Source organism: Diceros bicornis, chromosome 25 (assembly GCF_020826845.1).
Source record: "Diceros bicornis minor isolate mBicDic1 chromosome 25, mDicBic1.mat.cur, whole genome shotgun sequence".
NCBI lineage: Eukaryota > Metazoa > Chordata > Mammalia > Perissodactyla > Rhinocerotidae > Diceros > Diceros bicornis.
This window is the reverse complement of record NC_080764.1, coordinates 8,580,130-8,600,208: the sequence shown is the minus strand read 5'-3', so window position 1 is coordinate 8,600,208 and position 20,079 is coordinate 8,580,130. Positions and strand designations below refer to the sequence as shown.

General features: G+C 51.9%; 1 protein-coding gene across 4 annotated transcripts; it reads right to left on the bottom strand.

Moving 5' to 3' along the window:
- Nucleotides 1-844: 844 nt before the first annotated feature.
- CENPM (centromere protein M) lies at nt 845-13,217 on the bottom strand. 4 transcript variants are annotated; one of them, XM_058568254.1, is made up of 6 exons: nt 13,111-13,213; nt 12,487-12,566; nt 9,479-9,571; nt 7,271-7,350; nt 5,996-6,087; nt 845-1,632 (listed from the first exon to the last, which is right to left on the bottom strand). In XM_058568254.1, the coding sequence occupies exons 1-6, from the start codon at nt 13,165-13,167 to the stop codon at nt 1,492-1,494; spliced, it is 543 nt and encodes a 180-aa protein (XP_058424237.1). In that variant the 5' UTR covers nt 13,168-13,213; the 3' UTR covers nt 845-1,491. The 4 variants fall into 4 exon arrangements, 1 of the variants encoding a protein (XP_058424237.1); XR_009223903.1 differs by lacking the exon at nt 845-1,632 and adding an exon at nt 6,786-6,944 and having other exon boundaries at nt 6,025-6,087; nt 13,111-13,217; XR_009223902.1 differs by lacking the exons at nt 845-1,632; nt 5,996-6,087 and adding exons at nt 6,094-6,270; nt 6,786-6,944 and having other exon boundaries at nt 13,111-13,217.
- Between the last annotated feature and the right edge of the window lie 6,862 nt (nt 13,218-20,079).

Below are 20,079 nucleotides of genomic sequence, written 5' to 3'. Positions count from 1 at the left end.
TTACAAGTCTCAGTTTCATTAACTGTGAAATGGGGAAACATTATCAACCTCACAAGTCTGCTGGGAGGGTGACAGGAGAGACTTTGTGAGAAGAGCTCTGTAAAGTGTGAAGTGCCTTGCAAACGTCAGGTGACATTTGGGACCTCAACCGGAATCCCTGCAGCTGAAGTTCTCGGCAGGGCCCAAGAGGCTACCTCAAAGACAGTCAGGTGTCTGCAAAACCTGACCACTATGGGTGGGGTGTGGTGCTAGGTTCTGGAAGGAACCCAGGGAAAGGAGAAAGGCAGGGCCCTACCCTCATGGTGCCTGCCACGAGATTCCGGTTGGCCCATCCTTCAGTGAGGAGCATGAGGTCCGGCTGCGATGCTGACGTCAGAGCAGAGAGGCCCTGCGGTGCTGGCACTGCCCCGGGCATCCAGTAGGGAGCGGCCAGAGGTCTGGGCATGGAGGGCAGGCCCAGCTCCAGCAGGTGGGGGTAGGGAGGGCACCATCATGCCCCAAGGGAGCCAGGACCGGCTCTCTGCCTGAGGCCTCTTCCACCAGCCCTCGTGTTCACTCTCCAAGCTCCCACATGCCCAGTAGGCCCCAGAGGAGTGGAGAAGCCCCAACCCGGCTGAGAGGATTTCTGGACTCCAATCCTGGCACTTCCACAAATTCTAATTAGACTCAAGGGAGGAGGAAAGCAACAGTCATTGCACAATCTCGCTGCCAACCCAGAAACCAGCCTCCGGCCGGCTCCTCATACTTCCCACAGATTTATGAATTCACAAACAGTGTAATGCCTGGACTTGCGCCAGTCTTTGAACTTAGCTCTGCGTGATTTCAGATAACAGTTACTGCTCACTGAGAGCTCTGCCGGCACGGTGCGAGGCCTGAATACAATTTATTAGGAAAGACACCAAGCATGCATTCAGGGATCAGGGTAACACAAGCTCAGGCACGTCACCTCTGTCACTTCATTCAGTCCTCGCTACGCAACAAGGAGAGGAGAACACTCTCCATTTTACACCTGGGGAGACTGAGCCTCTAAGAGGCAGCACAGCATCTGTGGGAAAGGCGAGGCCAGGACATGGAGTCAGGCTGGGTGCACAGAGTCCAAGCCCCTCCCCCGACCCTGCTCGCAATTGTTCTGAGTCAGTTTCCTCATCTGCAAAATCAAAGTGGTGGGTGAGACCAGTGATTTTCAAACTTTTTTTAGCTATGGACTCTTTGTTCAAATGAAGTCTTAAGTGGAGATGCAGTACGTCAGATGGATAAAGACACAGGGCTCTGCTGGAGCGAGCGTGGAGTGGGTGGGGTGCTGGAGTCCCACCAGCTGGACCCCCTCCTTCCCCAGCACGCCCTGCTGGAGGGCAGAGGAGTTTGGGCCCCGCGGGGAACTGACCGCTGACCCAGAGCCTCTCAAGCCGTGACCCGGTCTGCAGCAACAGTGCATGTTTACTGAGCCAGGCACCAAGGTGTGGGGAGGGGCAGCCTGGGGGCCGGTGGCCCTCACAGGTCCTCCAGGGAGGGGTTCTCAGAGCTCCTCAGCAGGGACAGCAGGTTCAGGGCCGAGACACCAGGCACGTGGCCAGCGCAGATCTGCAGCATACGTACCAGGCGCTGCGCCATGGTGGCTCGGAAGCCTTCCACCTGCAAAGGAAGAGTAGAGAACAGCGGTGAGGCAGAGCCGGGGCGGCCAGCCCTGCTCCCCTGACACAGAGCAGGTGCATGGGCTGCCAGAGGGGAGCTGGGGGCCAAGACGTGGGGACAGCTCAGAACACCACTGTTCATCATAGCCATGCCCTTGTCCACGGCACACCGCACCAAGCAGCTTCCAACCACCTCTGCTCACCAAATCCTTCCAACACCCTCTGGGGACACCGAAACAAAGGCTTATAGCAAGCAGGGCTGGCAAGGTCAGGTAAACTGCCTAGAGTCACACAGTGACCGCAGAGCTGGGATCTGAACCAGGGCTAGTCGCAACCAATGCCTGGGAGGCACAGGCCCCAAGAGCTCCCTTAGCTGGGATCTGGGATGGAAAAGAGGGGTGGACAGAGAGCGACCCTCTTCGGGTACAGGAGGGTGCCATCGACAAAGAGTGCCTTTATCAGGGCTTTTGAAGGGCTGGCGGGCCCAGAGGAGCTGTGGGGTTAGATAGGGGCAACAAGACTGTTCCAGGGCTTGGCACCAGCCAAGGGGTGGCCTCAGAAGCATTTCCTCTTTCCCCTGTTCCCTCTCTAATGGGGAAGGGGGCATCACCACCCACCCAGTCGTCAGAACCCGAGACCGGGCATCCTCAAGTCCTCCTGATTCTACTCCACCATTTGTCACTCATAACCTCCGTGGTTCTAAGTCCGCAGGTAACATCTCAGTCCCCATCGCACAGCCTCATTCTCACCCAGATTCTCCTCTAGGCAGCATCTGACGCAGCTGCTCCCTCCCTCCTTGAAATGCTTTTCCTACCTGGCTCCCAGGACCCCCACTCCCCAGCTTTTCCTCCCACCTCACAGGCTGCTCCCTCCTCTTTGTCCAACTTCTAAATGCTGGGCCCCAGGGCTTGGCCTGTGCATCTCTCCTCCCCACACTCAGTCCTCAGGTGACCTCAACCAGTTCCATGGCTTTAAAACCATCCAATTGCCGAGGATGCCCAAATTACATCTCCAGACCTTTCCTCTGAATGTCAGACACGCGGATGCAGCTGCCTAGTCAATTTCCGCGCAGGCATCTGACAGACACTTAATCGTAGCACATCCAAAACGGAGTCCCTGGGAGCCCCCTAAACCTGCTCCCCCTGCAGTCATCCCATCTCTGCCAAGGGCAACTCCCTCCTTCCAGTTGCTCAGGCTGAAAACTCCAGAGCCGTCCTTGCCTCTTCCTTCTCTCCTGTCTCACCTCCAGGCCATCAGCGCATTCTGTTGGCTCCACCCTGGAAACACCCAGTAGTGTAAACCACTCCATCCCCTCTTCCCCGGGCACCACCGAGTCCGGGCCACTCTTAACTCTTCCAGAAATAGTCCCCGGCCCTGTCTCCTTATTTCTGCCCCTGCCTCCTTCAGTCTACTCTCATCCCAACACTGGAGGCACCCACTTAAACCCGAGTCAGGCGCATCCCTCCCCCGGCCCACATCCTCTGGCAGCTCGGGTTTTACTCCAAGTAAAAGCCACTGCTTTCACTGTGACCCACAAGGCCCTCCTGCCCTGGCCCCCATCACTCTGCCCATCTCCACCGCTCCGTCCTTTGCTCTGCTGTAGCCACCCAGGCCCCTGTGGGACCTTGAACTCACCAGGCAAGTTCCAAACTCAGGGCCTTTGCACTGCTCTTGCCAAGTGTGCCTTCTATCAGGAGTCTCCATGCTTGCCTTCTTACCTCCTTCAAGTCTTTACTTAAGCGTCACTTTTTTAGTGAGCACCTCCCCGGCCCCGACACCCTATCTAAATCTCACTGCTTACCACCACCTGACAGGTCACAACCCCACTCTCTAGTACGTTCCGCATTCTACTTCTTTACTTTGTTTCTTCCACTAGAATAGAGCTGGTGTTTTTTTTTTTTTTTTTACTGTTTTGTTTTATGCTGCATCCCTAGAGCCTAGAACAATGCTTGGCCCACTGTAGGGATATAAGAAGTATTAGTTGAGTAAATTCTCTTACTCTAAGTTTTGTGGCCTTTGCTCTAAAATATACCCCCAAGCTGCTGCTGCTCAGGCCCAGGCTCCACGGCCTGCCTCCCACAGCAGCCTCGTCCTGGGCCTCCTGCCTCTGGCCAGCCTCCTCCATCCACATATCACACTCCAGAGACGTGGCCCCAAAACCTGTCCGACCACATCACGACTGCCCCATCACCTACAGGAGGGAATGACTTATATCCACTGCCAGGCTTCCAGAGCCCTGCAGATCCTTCTGCTGCTACATGTATTACACGTCAAACTATCTCGCTAGATTCCGAGAGGGCAGGGCCAGTGACTCACTCATCTGTGTTCTCCAGGACCAGCATAGGGTCCTATCGGCAGATCTAGCAAAGAATTTCACTGGGCGATTCCCACACCTCCCTGGGCGTGTTTCCTCATCTGTAAAACAGGGTCAATAATTCCTGCCACGCAAAGGCCTCAAAATGCGGCAAAGCTCAAACTGGATTATGCAGAGGAGGAGTGTGCCCTGAAAAGGACAACATGGATCTGAGGAATGACACTGTCCAAACACTGGGTGCTGCACCCTGGGAATGCCAGGTCTGTGTTCTCAGCAGGACTGCTGCTGGCATAAATAAACCACTGCCACAGGCCTTTTTCTTGAGAGTTCTCAGGCTCCAGGAAGACCCAGGACCTGGTATGGCCTGCCACCTCCTGGCCACATACAGAACTGCACCACCCATCTCAAGGTTAGCGGGCACCACGGCCAGCGAGAGGGCCATCCATGCGCACCTGAGCTGTGGAGCAAAGATTATGATTTCCCTTTAGAGATAAGACTAGGGCTGTGCAGGGAGCAGGAAGTGACTTGTTTAATGCCACACAGTCAGCAGGCTATGATGGGCGTACCAACCTGCTGGCTCTCCCGCTTGCTCACTAGCTGCGTGACTGCAAGCAAGTCACCTCTTCTCTGAGTCTCGGTTTTCTCAGGGTTGTTGTGAGGAAAGCCTGGCAGAGGCCTGGCAGGGGCAGGCACCTCAGGCATGCCTCAGGCCTCAGCGGCCCACCTGAGATCAGAGCGTTGGTCTAGTCAGGGGCTCTTAAAATAGTCACCAAATATGAAACAACTTTGTGATAGAGTAGTACGGGCCTCTTTATGGACGCATGAATAAGGAGATGTAGGGCCAGTCTAGTGACCACTGCAACACTGGAGTGATGAGATAGCCCGAACCATCATGTAACATGGCAACACCTGCCCCTTCTATCGGTAACAGTCACAGATTTGGCTAACACTACTGACCTCTCTTGCCTACATTCATAATCTAAATCTTACCTAGAGATTAGTGAAAAAAAGAAGTAATTTTTTTTCTCATCCAAGTTCACAGATTCCTTGAATTCTACCCTCAGACCAGAGGGGTCCACAGACCCCACAACAAGAACCTCTGGTCTAGATGGTGGTGAGGGACTGTGCGCTGACTCGGTGCTCTCTGCTTTATGTCACTTTGCCTTTGGGAACAGGTACAAGACCCAGAACAGAGCAGAAATACAAATCTTCAAAACGAACCTCAAAACCAATAAACAGACCCCCAAACCAACTGAGCAGGCCTGGTGCACGGGTGGGGCAGCCCAGGCCATGGGAGCCCTCAGCAGACCTCCCAGAGGGAGCAGCAGCAACTCCTGCTGAGGACCCTTTAGCAAAAAGTCGTCAGGATTCATCCAGCAGAAAGAGAGGCTGAAGAGTAAAACTTATCAGCAAAACAGAAATCTGCTTTGCTATCCTCATACTTAGGGTTCACCTCATGAGAAACACCAACAGAAGTGAGCCAGGGCAGAACCAACACAGTATGTGTCCATCCAACCATCTACCCACACACCCACCATACCTGCTGCCTCAGGGACGCCTGGCCCCGGGCTGGGACTGGACAAGGTCTACAATCCAGGGAGGTAAGGGGGACGTCGGGCATTCTGACTGCCGGGGGACATGAGGATACACCAGTTAATGAGACAGACAAGAAGCCGGGGCCTCACAGCACTTACAGCCAGCGGGAGAGTGAGATATTAACATGGACCCACAAAGACATACACAGACTCAGTTACGAGCAGAGAGAAAACAAAGCAAAGGTAAGGCCACAAGTGACAGCGCCTGGCACATAAGAGGCAGAAGATGAAAGCACAGTATCACTCCACTTTACATCTGTGTCCCCCAAGGCTTAAGGGGACCCGCCCAAGGTCACAGCCAGTGAGCGGAAAAGCCAGGATTCAAACCAGGATCTTGTGTCTCCACCTCAGGTCCCCCTCCCCTGGGGACACGATGACCCTCCAAGAAGCATTCCTGTCACACCCACTGTGTGCTGACTGTCCTTTCCCTGCACCCGCATGATCAGTGTCCTCACCTCCAGGTCACAGAAGAGCAGGGGGCTTCGGTAGGTGTGGGCCAGCTTCGCCACGGTGTTCCGGTGAACACTGCAGTGGCTCTCCCGTCCGGCTGCAAAGAAGCGGGAGTGCGACGGGCTGAAATTCAAGAGGCCCTGGGCAAAGTAATCCACTTCCCCTCTTGGGGCCTCCGTCTCTTACTAGTCAGTGGGAGACAGTCCTGTTCACTTTCTTCTCAGGGGAGTCAAGATCATCAGATTAGAAAATAAGGCTGAAAGGGCTTTGAGAGAGTGCTCTATGAAAACATGAGTGTCCTCATCTATAAAATGAGCATCGTAACAAACCCTACCCCTGAGCTACTTAGAGATTCAGTGAATGAATATATAGAAATGACCTGTAATTCATTTATTCACTAAGACTTATAGAGTATAGTCTGTGGCAGGCCCTCCCCCAAGGAGCTCCCAGTTCAGCTGGGGGGCAGACAGGTCACACACACCACAGGTGTAGGTGGACAGGTAGGGTTCTCTGACAGAGGTATGCGTGGGATGAATACCCTGAGGGCCCAGACTGTAGGGTTGGTTGGCGGGCATCCCTCAGAAGGCAGAAAATAGGGGTTTGTTAGATAAAGAAGAGGAAAAGAGAATCTGCAAGAAGCCATATGGTATAATCATGAAGGGCACAGGCTGTGGACTATGACTCCCTAGGTATGGACATTAGCTCTCCCACTTTTTAGCTGTGGGGCCTCGGGCAAGTGACTTAACCTCAGGACTATAATTTCCTCAGCTACAAAACGGAGATAATAATACCCACCTCAAAGGGTTGTTTGTTGTGAAGATTAGGTGATACGGAAACAGCACTTAGGACAGTGTCTGGCGTACACTGAGTGCTCCCTAAGGGTGAGCTACTATGATTGTCACTGTGAAGATCACCAAGTCTCAGGAACAGCAGGGCTTGTTAGAGAACTATAAGCTGCACCAGAGAATGGGAGAGTAATAGACGAGACTGGACAGCAAGGCAGAAGCCAAATTGCAAATGCTTGTGCCTTTACAGGAGTTTGGAATTTACTCTGAAGCCACAGGGAACCACTAGGCAATTCTAAGTAATTATCTCAGCAGAATTAACTCAGCAGAATGATCTGCTCAGATTTGCTTTTAGAAAGACTGACAACAGGTCATATTCCAAAGTCCATGTTCTTTCCATCAGCCAGGCTGCCTTAGCAAGGAGGCCACTACAACGCCCAGCCACACACTGCCCTTGGTGCACGGTGGGCAGTGGCAGGTGGGGGATGCACTTACCGCCTGTGGCGAGGAAGCCCACCTTCCCCAGGAAGAAGGCAGCGTCCACATGGTGCAGGGACTCCTCCACGTTCCGGAGGCTAGGGTGGCCAGGCCAGGGCGAGAAAACAAACCAGAGGACAAACCTTACAACAGAGAAGGCAGAAGCCCTTGCTCCTCATTCCAGAGGCCAGAGAATGGAAACAGGAAACAGCCCTAGAGGAATATTTTGTCCTTTCCTTTTTCTTTTAACTACTTTTAATTACAAAGTGACTCAAGCCTGTAAAATAATCAAATAGTAAATATGGACGTGTAAGAAAAAAGTAAGTCCCCCTCTTCAGCACCACCCTTCGATCTCAACTCCCCAGAGGTAACTGCTGCCAACAATGCGGGGTGTAATTCTTCTAGAAATTTTCTTCATATGCAAATAGAGACAGTGATACATATAAGTATTGAGTTGGGTTTAGCTGGGTTTGATGTATCTGTTATATTCTTTGGAATGCCCACATAGCACCACAATCTGACTATTTTCCCAGTGATGCCACTGACGTGGTCTCCAATTTTTCCCCATGACAAAGAATGCTGCACGAATATTCTTTTACACATATCCTTCCACATCCAAGCAAGTGTTTCTGTTTCTATAGGACAGAGGCTAGAAGAATGGATGGGTAACAGTATGTGTCTTGTTTTTTTTTGGTGAGGAAGATTAGCCCTGAGCTAACATCTGTTGCCAATCCTCCTCTTTTCGCTGAAGAAGACTGGCCCTAAGCTAGCATCTGTGCCCATCTTCCTTTATTTTATGTGGGACACCTGCCACAGCACGGCTTGATGAGCAGGGCGTAGGTCCATGCCTGGGATCTGAACCCTCAAACCCCAGCCACCGAAGTGGAGCATGCAAACTTAACCACTACACCACTGGGCAGGCCCCAGTATGTGTCTTTTAGAAATGTGTACAGGTACTGTTAAATTGCTCTCCAATAAGGTTACAGTATTTACAGTCATATCAATTGTATGAAAACACTCTTTTCCTCTAAACAAGGGCACTTTGACCTTTCAGGCCAAAGCTTTCATTCACTGGTGTCCAGGGAGTGATGAAGGAATCTGTTGTTTCCTGGCCAAAAAGTCATCTTGGTCAGGGGGCCCAAGCCAAGGTTTCAGCATGAATGAACAAGGCCTGAGGCCAGTAGCAACAATGGCCTGCTCCTAAGTGTCCCTTTTGGTGAACACAGAGGTCTTACCCAAAGAGCAACAGACTTGCTGAGCCAGGACCCCCGGCAGTCATGGCAGATCTCAGATCTCAGCCCTTTCTCAGCCCCTCAGGGGCCTAAGTCACTGTTAACTAGTTCCAAGGGGTCAGGTAGCAAGTCTGGATGGAACCCTGATGCTATGGGTATTTGGTGTCTCTATGTCCCTGGTTCCCAGGTGTTTCCACCACAGCCATCCCTCATCCCCCAGAACATGACCAGGTGATTGCCTTGGTTCTTGTGCTGGACCCTGTGCCCTGCCCTCAGTCAGCCATCCCCCAGGAGGGAGAGGGTAGACCTTCCCTCTGTACTCCCTAGGCTGGCTGCAGTCCTGTCCCCAGGGTTTCCAGCATCAAATGGAGGCCAGGCCAGCCACAAGCATCACCACCACTCACGCTGCCACTGCCACGGCCCCATACTAGACAGGCTCCTGACCTTGCACAGGCCCTAACATCCCCCAAACACACTGCGCTCCTCTACCCCTTACATTAACCCTTCACCTGGAACATTCCGCTCACTCCCATCTTTACCTGGCTAACTAAACCTGGTCACCTACACCAGAAAGTGTACCCTGACCACAGTCCTGAAAGTCAGAGGTCTTGTTTAGGCTCTCACAGCCCAACGCTTCCTTCCTTTACAGCACACATCCCACGTACTGGAACTGTTCACAAGTCTAGCCCCCGCCCAACGGGACAGGAGCACCTTGAAGACAGGGGTCTGGTTCATTCATCTCTGTGCCTGCTATCAGTGATAAAGTTGGCCTCAGAGAGCATCAGCTAAATGACTGGTGACACTGCTGGGATTTGTCAGTGTCTTTTAAACATTGCGTACTGGCCACTGGCTCCCTCCTTCTCATCCCCTAAGTTAACCCCAGGCAGCCTCTCCCTGTTTCCTCTCCTTCTCATCACAAGTGAGGTCACCATCCCAGCACACCCCTACGCCAGCTCCTCTTGAGCCCTGACAATCCCCATCCCCTGGCTCTCACCTGTATTTGCTGTGAAGGTTGACCACGAACACAATCAGGTCAATTCGGGGCCGAGTCACATTGGAGGGGAGAGGGAGGGACTTTGCCAAGTGGCTGAAAAACAAGAAATTGCAGGACTAGATATCCGTACCCATATCACAGTGACCTTTCATAGGCTGCCCTTTCTAGGGGAAGAGGCTGTCAACGGCTCTTCACCTATTCACCTGATGCCCTTGTGGGCAAGGCTCCTAGGTGAGCACAGGGGCAAGGCAGAGCTAGTCCTGTCTACACCACTCCTGTCTGACGCCCTCTGCCAGGAAAGAGCTCTGGTTAGTAAGTGCCTTGGCAAGAGGGAGTTTTGGATATAAGATGGCATGGGGCTATGTGCTGGGAGGGAGACCAGGCTCAGAAGATGGGGTGTTGGACTGTAACATTTAGGGGTTAAGACTGAACCTCTCTGGAGTGTGACAAAGTGACCTCAAGTTCCAGTTCAGTGCCAGTTACCAGCTATGTGACCTTGGGCAAGTCACCCTCATCATCCTCGTCTGGACTTGGTCTCTGGTTGTCAAATACCCACCTGAAGGTTTTTCTTGAACCCTCTACTTCTGCCCATTTCCTCTTATTCCTATTACCCATCTCCTCTTACCCCCCAGCTTATAATTCAAGAAATACCAAAAAGTACAAAAAATACAAAAGTTAAACACACACACACACACACACACACTCCTAAAAGTCCAGTTACCTAGAAATTACTATTAACATTAGAACATTTTTCTAAACATCTCTTCATGTACATAATGTATACACATTCAGATACTTGGATATAATCTAAAACAGAATAGTATTAATTTAATTTTATTTGAATTTAATGGATAAAAAATAACTAAAGTAGAACTGGAAAAAAATAGATAAAAAAATGAGTAAGTTAGTATCATTTTTAAGTTAACATCATTTTAATATGTTTCAATTTTATCTATATTGGATTGAGTCTCTAGTATGAAAAGTGAGAAAGTTAACAATCCTATAATTTAGGGCACAACTTAGCATTTGGACATGACTTACAAATGTATGTTTACATTATTATCATATATATTTATATTTTGCTCTAACTATAACTTTGGATCCAGGCTGATGAAGCTGCCTCTCTGGAACACTGCTGATTGCCATGGGAGAGGCAAAGCGTGCTGAAAAGGGTCTCTCACTGGCAATTAAATGCTTCAGCAATAAAGAGACAATCAATTTTGCTCACAACTCATTGGTCAGAACTGGTCACATGGCTCTACACACCCACAAAAGGTCAAATGCTCCAAATGTGGAGAGCTGGAAAAATTTGGCAACAGAATGAACAGATGACCGTATGGGTGATTTGCTTTTCTTGCCTAAAAGACTGAAGAATTATTTATCCTTGAAGTTCAATAACTTAACTAGGATATAATGTGACATAAAGTGTTCTGTATCCATTTTCCTTCTTAATGGACAAATTCAACTCTTCATTCATGTCAGGGAAGTTTTCTTCTATTACATCTTTGAACACTTTTACTGTGATTTTCTCAACTCTTTCTTTTCTGTAAATAATTAAGTCTTCAACCACATCTACTCTGATCCTTGCTGTTTCTATGCATCTATTAGATAGATCTCATATGGTATTATTTTGGGCCCTTTTTGCCCTTAGCTCTGTAATCTCCTTTTCCCTCTCATTCTGTTGTTTTATCATTTGGTCTTTGAATGCTTCTTTTAAAAATTCATGTTCTGGGCCGGCCCGGTGGCACAAGGGGTTAAGTGCACACGTTCTGCTGTGGTGGCCCGGGGTTCGCTGGTTCGGATTCCGTTAGTGCACCGACGCACCGCTTGTCGAGCCATGCTGTGGCGGCGTCCCATGTGAAGTGGAGGAAGATGGGCACGGGTGTTAGCCCAGGGCCAGTCTTCCTCAGAAAAGAGAGGAGGATTGGCAGATGTTAGCTCAGGCCTGATCTTCCTCACACACGCACACAAAAATTCATGTTCTTATCAAATTTCTCAATGGCACAAAACACTGAACAGGAGCTTTCTTCTCCTTTTTCTGTATCTTTTTCCAGAGCGGGTACTTTATCAGATTTTTGCATGTCTTGTGACTAGCCCTTTTCTGACAACAGTTTCCATGACACTTCTTTCCATCTTGTTTATGCTCAACGCAGGCACTTTTGTCCACATTTTCCATTTACTCTGATGCTAATTAAACGAATTTTTTTTATCCTTTCCTATTTCTGAGCTAAGGTTTGAGATTGTTGGTTATTGTGTCTGATGTTCTGTAGCATAAGAGCCTGGCAAGACAGGTGGAGCACAGATGCATGTATGAACAATCTGTGTTTAGAGGGAAAAGGTTATGCTCATCAGAGATTCTATAAAGTGCTGTAACAGGGCTTATTCTACCTAGTAAAGGGCATTTCCAACTCACATGGGGGAAATACCCTCTAGATTTGGATCTTTCTCGTTCAACATGGACTCCTGGAGCTTATCTTTCCATCAGGGAGAATGACACCCACCTATATTCAGTGACTTGACTCCTGCCAGCAGCTGTTTCTACTCCCCATCAGTCAGAAAGAGGAAAACTAAATATACTTATTTGGTCACCTGTTCTCCAAATATGGGGTGTATCTGAACATCAACTCTGTGCCAGGGTATGCTCAAGGCACTGGGGACTCACCCGAGAACAAAAGTCAAGGTTCTTGCCCTCAGGGGCTGACCCTGGGGTCCGCGGGGATGGCAGACTGGAAACAAGTAAACAACAGGTGAACAAGGAAATTTCTTATGGTGACAAGTGCTAGAGGAAGACAGAACAAGTGTGTGACAGAGGGAGATGGAGGATGCCTAGGACGAGGTGCTGACATGTGAAGACAACGTGAAGGAGCCAGCTACCAGACGCCTGCAGGGTCAGAGAGGACCGACCACGCTAGGATGGAGACTCCGAGGGGCTGGCCTCTGGGGCGGCTCCTCCCCTCTCTTTCATGCCCACAGCCGAGAGATCGGACATCCCAGCCTCAGCTACTTACACCTTCAGGTCAGAGGCGCAGTCCTCCTTGAGCATCGCATCCGCCAGCTGCTGCAGAAGAGCATCCTCCGTGCCCACCAGCTGTCCAGAGAGAGAAGGCGGCCGACTGATACCTGGGCACAGCAGTCCCGCTGGAGGCCTGGGGACCAGGCAGCGACCGAGGGCGGCCGCGACTCCCAGGACTCTGGCTCCGGCTCCCGCCAGGCACGGGTTGAGGGCCCAAGGTCTGCACCTGCTCGGGTTCTCTCCGCACAGAACTTACTACCTCCCCAGACCCTCCCTCGGACAGCCTGGGCTCTCCCGGATGTCCGACCCTGCGACACGCGAGCACCAAGTCCCAGCCCTGAGCCGAACTCAGCCACCCCCTCCCCGCCCCGTCCGCGGTCTCCCAGCCCAGCCGCCCACCAATCAGAAACTGGGAGAGAGCCCGTCGCGCATCTATTGGTGGGGGCGTCCTTCAGCCTCAGAGGGCGGCTACTCCGATTGGCTCCGCGCGTGGCTCTCCCGCCCACCACACGCCGTCCTAATTGCCCGCGCCAGTACCTCAGAGAAAGCAGAACACAGCGCGACTGAGGCGCAGCCAAGGAAGAAGAGCGGGCGGGGGAAGCGGCGTACTGACGCTCACCAAGATGGTGGCCGTGTTCAGGCCAGGCAGCTTGTCCAGCGGCCGCAACACCGACATCCCAGCCGCAGGCCCAACCGCAGCTCTTGTGCCGGGCGCCCTGCTTTCAAACCGCTCTGAGGCCCGCCTCTAGTGCGCGACCGAGGGGCACGTGACCCTCTTTAGGCGGGGCTTTGTGGGGGTGGGGGTGGGGCCCTCTTAAAGGAACCGCTACCTCATTTTCTGAGGGGGAATTCCAGCGCTGGCCCCAGGCACTTAAGGTGCTGCCCATGAGACAGGCCTTTTATTTCAGGTCTTGGAGAAAGAAGATATTCAGTGATTCATGTGTTCATTTTCGTTCATTCATGGTCATTCACCATACTCTATTTTTTTAATAATTTTATTTATTTATTTATTTTTCCCCACAAAGCCCCAGTAGATAGTTGTATGTCATAGCTGCACATCCTTCTAGTTGCTGTATGTGGGATGCAGCCTCAGCATGGCCAGAGAAGCGGTGCATGGGTGCGCACCCGGGATCCGAAACCCGGCTCGGCAGGAACGGAGCCTGCACACTTAACAGCTAAGCCATGAGGCCGGCCCAAGTTATTCACCATACTCTTGATTCCTTCCAAACCTGCCCTTCCCACATCTTCTCCGTCTCAGTTGACTCCATCCTTGCAGCTGCTCAGAACAAAATCTTGGGGTTGTTCTTGGCTCCTTTTCTTCACACCTCGCATCCAATCCGAAAGCAAGTCTGTGGATTTTATTCTTAAAATACATCCAGAAGCTGACCACTTCTCACCACCTCCACTCCACTACCAGGACAAGCCACTGTCATCTCTCACTGGGACTATTCTAACAGCCTTCTCACTGGCTCCCTGCTTCCACCTGGTCCCCAGGGCTACCGCTACTTACCACACAGAAATAAGAGTCATCCTTTTAAAACAGAAATCAGAGCAGGCCACTTCTCTGATCAAAACCCACCAGAGTTCCCATCTCACTCAGAGTATGTTACAAACGCCTTCCATGGGCTTTGAGGCTCTGCGTGTTCTGGCCCCTGACAATCTCCCTGGTCTCATCTTCTGCTCTTCTCCCTCCAACACCCCTCTAGCCACATGGGCTTCTAGGCTGTTCTTCAAATATTCCAAGTATCCTCTGGCCTCAGGACCTTTGCCCCTGCGGTTTCCTCTGGCTGAAATGCTCTTCTCCCAAGTAGTCACATGGCTTGGTTCCTCACTGTATTCATGTTTCTGCCCCAATGTCATCTTCTCAGAGGGGCCTTTCTTAATGACCCTGTCTAAAATAGCAAGCCCTCTGTTATATACTATCTCCCCTTTTCTGCTCTATTTTCTCAATAGTACTAATCTCTAGTTCATATATTGTCAAGAAATGTGCAGCCTCCAAGATTTTACCTTACTTACAAACTAATAAACTGTTACTGTTTATTACTGTTTAGTAATATTCTGTTACTATTTCATGGATGCTGGCAGAAGACATGAAACTCCTGGTTCAGAGACAAAGGACTTCATTACTCATGGTAAAAGCAGTAGCCAGGTTTGTTTGTTTGTTTGTGTCAGGTCCCCTGAAACTCTGCAAAGGACCATTCATGGATGCCCGTACATGTCATGGATGGCATTACAGGAGAGGAGCACAGAGATTAGAGATTCACCTCTTCTATGGTGAGTGGTAGGCATGCCTGTTCTTTGTCTGGGGGGAGATGTTACTCCATCCTGCAAGGTTACTTGCTGCGAACACAACCCTGAGAAATGGCCCGGGGGTAAAGAGCTTTCAGGGCCTTGCTTTCTTGGCATACCCAGCAAGAACGTGCAGGGACGCTCAGAGCCCATGGCAGATTGCTTCTTCCGACAGTTACATAATTACTTGCTCATTGTCTGTCTCTCTAACTAGAGCATAAGATACATGAGGGCAGAGACTTTGTCAGTTTGCACGTCCAGCACTTTAAAAAGTGCGTGCTACATGGTAGTTGCTCAATAAATATTTGTGGAATGAATGAATTGATTTACATCCATTCATTCATTCTCAGCAGTGATTCATTCACCATTTCCTAGGGCAAACCCAATGCCCCACCCTGAGAACATGGATGAACCAGACATTATTGATCAACTCAGTGTGATGGGGGAGTCAGATGGTGATCACACAGTGTGCTCATTGCTGTGACATCTGGGAGAGCAGAGGCAAACTCCCTGTCTAACCGAAATCCTCACTGCAGACTAAACTAATTACATCTTGCTTAGAAAGAGCTGGAAGTAAATGGCTTCATGGAGCCCTTGCCCCAGCACAGATGGGGCTTTGATTCCTCACAACATGCGGTGTGGAGGGGGCTCCCTGAAAGTCAGGGAGCAGTGAGTACTATGACAATAAGGTAAGGTGGGTGGGGATAAACAGAGATGGGTAGGAAGAAGCTCCTTTGGGTCAGGGGAGGCCCCTCTAAGAAGGGGATGTTTGAGCGGATGCCTGAATTCACCACCACAATCAAGATAATGAATATATCCATTACCCCTAGAAGTTTCTCCATGCCTCTGTCATCCGTACCCCAACCCTTCTCGGCCTTCCCACTCCAAACTATTGAAAAGCACTTTGGCAGCTTTGCCATAATAGTCCCACACTGGAAACAACCCAAACATCCCTCGGTGGTGAACAGACAAACAGGTTGTGGTGTGCTGATACATGCAACACCATCAACGAATAGCAAAAGCATTGAGCTGAGCAACAGAGGCCAGACACAAAAGAGTATGTACCATATGATTCCATTTATATGAAATACAAATACAGGCAAGACTAATCTATGCTGATAGAAATCAGGTCAGGGGGAAGGGGGTGACTGGCAAGAGGCAGGAGGGCACTGTCTGGTGATGGAAATATTCTAGTCATTGATCAGGGTGGTGGTTGCACAGGCGTACAGACAGGTAAAAATTCATCACTTAAGATTTGTATTGTACTGTATGTACCTTATTTCTCAATAAAAATCCCTCTGTGAACTCAAACTCGCTCCCCTTGCCCCACATGTGCCGGAGAGGATTTACCACCTTTGCAGGGACCCAGATGGTCCTGGAGCTGGCAGGGTGTCTGTGGGGTGGGGGACCCAGAGTCCTGTAGCCATCTCACTCACAGCCTTTCCCACCTGCCCATCCTCAGGTTTCTGGGAATGGACTCCCGGGGAGGTGGTTCCTTGAAGCCTCTTTCCTGCCCGTGGGCCTCCAGGCCCACTCTCTCCTCCTGAGACAATGACCGCTGCTGTTTATGGAATGCTCACTGGGCGCCTGACGCTTTGCAGACACTCTGTCTATAGAACAGGAGGGAGGACTCAGGCTTCGGATGTGGGCCCCCCACCCCCACCCCCACCCCCACTCCCTGGCTTTGTCAGTTAGAAGCTGAGTGACCTAGACAGAGAGAGTAAGCAGCTTCACCTCTCTGAACTGTAGCTGCCTCATCCCAAAATGGGCTCTCAACACCAACCAAGCTGAAGAACTGGACGAAGTGATGTGGGGGCCATGCCTGGCACATGGGGGTGCCCAGTGCCTGGGAGCCACAACTATTTCAGGCTATATCCCAGCAGGGGGGCTCTGGGGCTGGTAAGGCAGAACTGGGAGGGGCCTGAAGGCCAGGCTAGGGCTCCGACCCTGGCATTGCGACTCTCTTGCCGTGTGACCTTGGATGATGCATAAATGAGTTAACGTAAGTAAAGCACTGAAAGCAGAGTCTGGCACGTAGTGATAAACACTACATTGGACCAATGCGTCCAGACTCTCAGTCTCAGTCTTGGTTCTTCCCTCTATAACCTCATATATATGACCCTCATTGGCTCTACTGGTCACTGTTTCTGTGTCCCCACCCACTTGCAAGGGACTCCAATTTCTCCCTACCCTCAAATGGCAACCCTCCAACCCCTCCAGCTATTTCAGCCAGGGCACCCCTCTGCTCTAGGCCCAGCAGCCTGCTGGGTGGCTCCCATCCTTCTCCAAATTCCACCAACCCTGCCCTGCCTGTCATCTCTGTACCACGTGCACAGTGCAAGGGATCCAGAAGAGAAGACTGGTTGCCAGGGGCAACGGAGGATAAAGCCCTTGCTCTGCGAGGCTGCTGATTGGCTGAGAGAGGTCCCGCCTCCTGCCATCCTGAGGGTTGGGGGCAGAGGAAAGGGTCTCCTCTGATGGGCAGGGAGAGGTACCAAGGTTCCAAGCCATCCCAGGACGGCCTCCTCCTGGCCCAGTCAGAGCCCCTGGGCCTGAGAAGCTCTGACTCCTGTGGAGGCCATTGGCTTCACCCTTTCACTGCCTCCAGTACCCAGGGCGGCCACAGATGGCAGTGTCTCTGGGGACAGAAGCTGTGACTGAATCCACGGGCTGACGCTGAGCTGCCCAGGCTGACGCGGTGCGCTCAGCGCAGAGCTCCCGGAACAGGCATCTGCAGGGTGTGGGGTGAGTTTGTGGGCTCGCGGGGGGCCACCGAGTGGTGTCAATGGCTTGGGAGGCAGGGAGAGGGGCTCTGCAACCCTCTCACTGTCCTGGACAGGACCTTGGCTTGAATGGGTTGAAAAATTCCTTATAGATCATCTGGTAACCCCCACCTCCACCTGTCACTGTGCATGGGGAACCCTGAAGTCCAGAGAGAGTGACCAGTGGCCCAAGGTCACACAGAACGCCAGTAAGTGTTTTGCTTCAGCTAGGCCAGTCCCCTGAGGAGCCAGGAAGAGGTCTAGGGGTCCTCAATCTGCCCTAGAATGCTTGGGATTTTGTTCACAGGGATGGAGAGGTTGGGGGACCCTGAACTCGGTTCCACAGATCCACAACACTGCAGCTGAAATGGCTTCTGCTCTGCCCGAGTACCCCATCCTCATGTTTAAGCTGCAAGGAGGCTGGGGTCCTGGCTGGGGCCGGGGGAGGGGCACGAATCACCTTGGCTTAAGTCAGGCTAGTTTGGAGCAGCCTTCCTGCTTGGGGTCCCCTTCCCCAGCTCCCCCAACCCAGGCAGCACCAGGCAATTCTGAACTCTCTCTTTGGTGCTCCAGAAAGGCAGCCGGTCAGGAGGGCACTGTGCCAGCCCTGACTTTGGGCCATTAACACATTCTTTATTTTATTCCTCCATGAATAGGGCATCTTGAGACACTGTGCTTCAGAGCAGCCAATGGGGACCCTGGGGGTCAGGGGAGGGGCTCCGGATGGATGCAGGACTGGGAAGCAGCATCTCTCCCTCCCCCAGATTACAACCCACTTCACAGACTCGCCTGGAAGCAGGGAGACAAGAGGAGCTGGAGTTTGCAGACAGAGGTCCGAGAAGCTGCGGCTTCTCTTCAGCCTGCCCTGGAGGTCACTCCATCTATCCCCCAGAGGCCAAGGTGGGCCCCTGCTCATTTCAGTCTGCTCAGGTGTCTTTCCTCACCCTGGAGGACTCACACCTCAGGACGTGGCTGGGGTTTGGGGTCTGGCTCTGTCACTTCCCAGCTGGGTAACCCCAGGCAAGTTAATGAACCTGTCTGGGCCTCAGTTTCCTCACCTGTAAAATGGGGCCAGGCCTGTTGTGAAGTTCTCTCCCTGCCGAGCGGGCTGAGGTGGGGATCCTCACCCTACCCCTTTCTCGCACCTCAGGGAGGGTTTGAGGGTGGGTTAAATGGGTCCTGCCTTATCCTATTTCTGGAAGAGATGATCTGTGATCTGGCTTTTGAAGTATGAATAGGAGTTTGCCATGTGAACACAATTAACATTCCAGGGAACATTCCAGGGAAAATGAAAGCATACGCAAAGATGGGGACTGCATAACGCGCAGGTGCACGTAGGTGACTGACAAGCAGTTCCATATGATGGCACGTAGGGTGGGAGATAAGCCTGGGGAGGTTGGCAGAGAGCAGATGTTGGCACTTTAGGGCTGTTCCGAGGAGTCTGGGTGTGTATAAGGTTTGTGAAGCACCTTCTACTTTCCTGATTTGCTTGCCTCTGGTTCACCGGAAATCACAATAGTTAATACTCAGAGTGCTGACTCTGTGCCAGGCAGCGTGGTGCTAAGTGCGTGGTAGGCATTGTCTTGCTAAACATTCACAGCAACCTTGAGAAGTGGGTCCTATTTCTATCCCCATTTTACACATGGGGAAACTGAGGCTCAGAGAATAAGAACGAACTACTATGTAGCACTGAATGTGTGCCGGGCACTGGTTCTGAGCATTTTACATAAATTAACTCATTTCTTAGTCACCACAGCCTTGTGACCTAGGTATTATTTTCATTCCCATTTTATAGATGTGGAAACCAAGGCCCAGGGTTTTTGGGTTGGCGCCTGCACCCATATTCTTATAATTATGAGGTTGGGCATGGGCCTGAATTTGGAGCCTCTGTGGACCCTGTTGATATCACCAGGTCCCTGGGGATGGGCATTTGTTAACTAGGCTTTCACTAAGCCACACCTGGCCAGGATGTGGGGGTGGCCGGGGACCTGCTCATCTGTGAAGGGCCTGGCCTGTGGCAGCCTCTGCACTGTCAGGGCCGGGAGGGGCGGCTCAGGGGAGGCATTGCTCAGGCTGTCCCTTACTGAGTGCTGTGAGGGATCAGTCAACTCATTGTATCCCCAGTGGGACCCGTGTGGAGATTCGGTTAGTGTCCTCTTCCACAGGAGATGACGCTGAGGCCCAGAGAGGTTAGGCAACTCGCCTGAGGGCACACGTGCGGGACAGGGACTGAGCCAGGGTGGGCTTTCGGCTATAAGCCTCCATCTCAAAGGGTGAGTAGGAGCTGGGCAGGCTCCCTGTGGTGGGGGCAGCTCTGTGCTTGGTCAGGGGGCCCGGCTGCTACGTCACCATGTGGTCTTGATCAGACACTGTTCCCCACTCTACTGGGCCTCAGTCTTCCCATCTATAAAGTGATGCTCAGACCTCCCGGCTCTGTGAAGGCTGCAGGTCCCTCTCTGGCGGGGAGGTGGGGGGCCAGACGAGGGGCACCTCTGCCGGCTCTCACTGCCCGTGTCTCGGCAGCCGGGGCCGCCGCG